Source organism: Cyprinodon variegatus, unplaced genomic scaffold (genome assembly GCF_000732505.1).
Source record: "Cyprinodon variegatus isolate N-32 unplaced genomic scaffold, C_variegatus-1.0 Scaffold897, whole genome shotgun sequence".
NCBI classification, from domain to species: domain Eukaryota; kingdom Metazoa; phylum Chordata; class Actinopteri; order Cyprinodontiformes; family Cyprinodontidae; genus Cyprinodon; species Cyprinodon variegatus.
Genome location: NW_015151350.1, coordinates 19683 through 23990, shown reverse-complemented (window position 1 = coordinate 23990; position 4308 = coordinate 19683). Strand labels below are relative to the sequence as shown.

Sequence of the window (4308 nt, the reverse complement as noted above, 5' to 3'; positions counted from 1 at the left end):
CAGCTGATATTTCTCTCCAGGATGGAGTCACAGCCAAACTAGTTGTCATCCTTATTCCAAATGCAGATAAATTATTCCCCTCCCTCAGGATGTGACACAGAGCAACTTATAAGATGATGTTAAAAACATCTTTAGAACAACATGTCAATGAATAAAACGGTTGTCGCTGATTATTAGCCCCTGAAATTACTTCATATTATACTTTGAAAAGTCTTCCTGTAATTTTCTCTCTAATTAAAACAGAGAATTTAGCCTTTCCTTTCTCTGGGTTTGCTGCATCACTTCCTTTATAAACAGCCTGGTTGTTAAATAGAAGTGACAAACAGATACGTCAGGTTGATGCTTTCTTCCTCTGCTTGGTTTTCTGTAAATCTGTTTTTCTTACTGCTTTGATTTCCCACGTTTCAGTATCAGTGGCATTTGTTCAGGTGGAGAAAAGCGGGTCAGGATAGCACAGCGTGTTTCACTTTTGTACCGGTTGCTTTCAGGTAAAGAAAAACAATCAAATCACCACAAATATGTCAATGAAACCACTTCTATATCAAAACGCCTGTCGGAAAGCTTCCTGTTGCTTCAGGTTAACCTGCCTTTTCCCACTACCAGTGAACGCATCATCAGGGCTGGTTAGTTTGACCAAAGCCGGGCTTTGGTTTGGATCCTGGCGTCTCAAAGGTTTTTTTTTGGCACCTGAGTTTATTTTCTATCTTTAATTCTGCTGTAGAACCGAGGTCTCTTATGTTAAGATGCAGAACCCAACCTTGGCTCTCTGTCGTGGTTCTGAAATGGGGTCTGCTGTCCGTGGTGCTGACGAACGTTTGAACCGCTTTGGTCAGACATGTTTTACAACCAAAGGCTATTAGAGGAGGTCAAAGGGATTTTATCTTTGCTTCTGTGGTCTTTAGGAGCTCAGTGGTCCCGGTACAGGGCCCAACTGACACCTGATCATGTTTATCTATTTGTAAAAATGGCCAAAACACAGTCACATGGTGTTTCATCCACACGCCTTTAAAATTGGGCTTTAAAATTTCTAAAATATGTTTAAAAAATAATTTTTTTCCACAAATACGTTTTGTTTTATAGCCGTGTAAACATAATAAATTGAGATTTAGAATTCAACCTGATGCAGGAGTAATGCAACAGCAGGTGTTCATTTTTAGCCCCGCCCCCTAATGGCCGCCATCATTGGAAACTAGAGGCTCAGACCTTTCCAAGTAGGGGTCGGGGGTCATTGTGTGACCACTTCAGGTGATGTAAACGGCATTCATTACATAAGCTGCTCTGTTATTCTTATTTTCTATTTAGTTTGGTGATATTATTGCTAAATTTCAATGAAACGACGGCTAAATCTTAGGAGCAAATGCTTTTCCTTATGCAGACGGTCCTCAATAATGGAAATCAGTATATTTGTCTGAGCAGATTATGAGTGGAAAATGTGTTTTTGCACTTTTGGCATTTTGCCACTAAAGCCTTTGTGGAACAAACATGATTTAACTTATTCAGTCCAAATTTGCTTGAGTTATAGTCAAGATGTGGATCTATAAGGTCTGAGGGTTTATCCAGAGTTTCAAATGGTGTTTTGCAGGGTTAAATTGGAAAGAAACTTTGGCAAGGCTAAATATTTTTCATTTTTTTCTTTGTTTAATCACCTATAAATCAGAAACGGTGACATTTAAAATAGTGGTTCCACCTGAAAAATATTCAATATCTTTCTGTCACGCAAATACAAACAGTTGTATTTCCAATTTATAGTCTGGGAGCTGAACTTGCTTTAATCCACATATGTAATTTCTGGTGCAATTTCTCCTAGACCTTCTGGGCTTAAGGGGTTAAAGCAGCCATTGGCACATGTGTGACGTGAGATGAAATGACTGAAGGTTCTCTCTCCTGCTGCCAGTTGGAGTCTCTGTGTTTGGAGCCTTCCTGCGCTCTGAATTCAGCGAGGAGAACCTCCAGTTCTACCTGGCCTGTGAGCAGTACAGACACTCCTCCAACAACTTCAGCCTGCAGAGAAGAGCTAAAGACATCTGCGCCACCTACATCCAACGCGGCGCTCCTCGTGAGGTACCCTCCTTGTTCAGCTGGCAAAGCTTCACTCAGCAGGTGAAAACTCATTAATAATGTGGTGTTTTCTTCCAGGTCAACCTGGACAGTAAGACCAGGGACCTGACCCTCCAGCTGCTGCAGGCGCCCTCTCACACCTCTCTGCTCCCAGCTCAGAAGAGGGTCTACTCTTTGCTGGACACCGACTGTTACCCGCGCTTCCTCCAGTCCAGCATCTACCAGTCTCTGCTAAAGGAGGCGGAGTAGATGCCTGTAAAAATAACCAACTACACTTGGCTGCGTGTGAGATTTCCATTATTAACGAATACTGTGAGGAAAGTAATGCATTGATGCCAACCGGACACTGTAAATGTTTTGCACTTAAATCGAGACACTGAAAAAATTCACTTTTTGTTTGAGTTCAGGCAGATTAATAAAGTTTTGTTACCAAAACCTGTTTGGCCTGACTTTAAACTATTAGCTGGAGTACATTCATTGGCTGCAAACATAACTGATGTAATTAAGCTGTGATAATCGGTTCTATATCTACATCTAGATAGATGTTCTGGATCACAGGTTGTACAAATGTTCCCACTTTAAAAAAGCATTTTCAGGGCAGCCCTTTTGGTTTATTTAGAGACATTCATGAGCCAACCAGTTAGACCAGCGTCAACACACCACAGCAGCGTCATTCTATAAATCATTATCTATTAAAGACGCTGTAAAACATACAACAACTTCAGTTTGATTCCAATCCAGGGCTCAGAAATAAACAATGCAGAGCTGCAGCTCATAACAACCCAGCATGGCTGCTTTCTCGGTCAGCATGTGTATGGAGTCAGTTTTAATCCAATATTGTTGCAACAAAGAACACTTTTTTTCTTATAGATTTTAGATTCCAAAATAGTAAAAAAAAAAACAATCCACTGGACTTTGTTTCCAAGTTTGAAGACGTTTCTCTTCCATCCAGGAACCTTTAATTAAAAATGTCAGAAATAGCGTTTAGTTCCAGGTTTTATCCAGCAGCCGAACAAAGAATTGGTTTTAGTTTAGAAATCATGCAAATAGAAACGGATGAACGGGTCCCCCCCTTTGGAATGGAGGTCGTTTGGCTTCTTTGTTAGCCTGCAATGCCCCATACCTGTCTCTGTCTCTGAAAGGGGGTCGTTAAAGGGAATTGTTGTCCTGGCTGAATAGGTGAGGTCTTCTGTTCTCCTGTAAAGGGGTTTGAGCTGCGATGATAGCGGGAAGGAAACAACTCTATTGCTGCACTGTAGGTTTTTGAAAGCTTAAATCTGACTCCACCACCTGTGTTTAAGGTTGGTTTTTCTTTAACATCAATAGCTTCCTTCACGCCCCTCTCAAACCACCTGTCTTCTTTGTCCAAAAGAACATTCTGGTCCTCCAAAGAATGTCCTTTGTTCATAAGGTGTAGAAGGACAGCTGAGTCGCTGTTCTGTGTTGGGCCATGCGTTTATGGAGAGGATGTTTGGTTTCTGATAGACAGGTATGGGGCATTACAGGCTAACAAAGTTAGTTTCAATTTGCATGTTTTCTAAACAAAAACCAGACTTTGTTGGGCTGCTGGATAAAACCTGGAACTCAACGCTATTTCTGACATTTTGAATTAAAAAATCTTCCTGGGTGGAAGAGAAACGTCTTCAAACGTGGAAACAAAGTCCAGTGGATTGTTTTTTTATTTACTTTTTTTGAATGACCATGACCTGGATGACTAAGAATCTTCACCAGCATACAGATTTTATACTTTCATTTTTTTTTTATCCAAATTTCTGTTTTTCAGAAAAAAAAAAAATACAAATTGCATTTTACAGAACACATTTTCTTCCCTTTATGGGGGGCTTTCCTCTCAATTCAGCATTTCTATTGGCCAGCTTGCTATATTTTTATTGGTCAATGTCAAAAGTACGGTGGCTGGGAAGTGCAAACCAACTACACAAAATCTGAAACACTTTTACAAATCTTGAAACAAACTTATATTTCAGAAAACAAATTTACAACAAAATTCAGCTTGAAGTGAAAATAAAAATTCAAAATATTTCTTTAAAAAAGTATACAATTTTCAAATAAAAGCAAAAAAAAATCTGAGAAAACATTACAATCTTTTTTTTTTATTTAAAAGTTGTACAAAGTTTTAATTCTGGGTTTCATTTCCTTTGAATATTAATCTACAAAACAGAAAACAATGCATTTTAAACAGAGCAGCATAAAACAACTGAGCATCAATAAAAAAGGAAAACTTTGAAAAAC

The 4308-nt window shown here is 39.2% G+C and overlaps 1 protein-coding gene across 1 annotated transcript in view; it reads left to right on the top strand.

Annotated features, from left to right (window-relative positions):
• The window catches only part of LOC107099685 (regulator of G-protein signaling 1-like), a 14658-nt gene extending 12154 nt beyond the window's left edge, over nucleotides 1-2504 (top strand). Inside the window, exons 5-6 of the mRNA XM_015397911.1 lie at nucleotides 1895-2061; nucleotides 2137-2504. Coding sequence (XP_015253397.1) covers nucleotides 1895-2061; nucleotides 2137-2307 — 338 coding nt within the window. The 3' untranslated portion in view covers nucleotides 2308-2504. The remainder of the gene's footprint in view (nucleotides 1-1894; nucleotides 2062-2136) is intronic.
• The last annotated feature ends 1804 nt before the right edge of the window (nucleotides 2505-4308 follow it).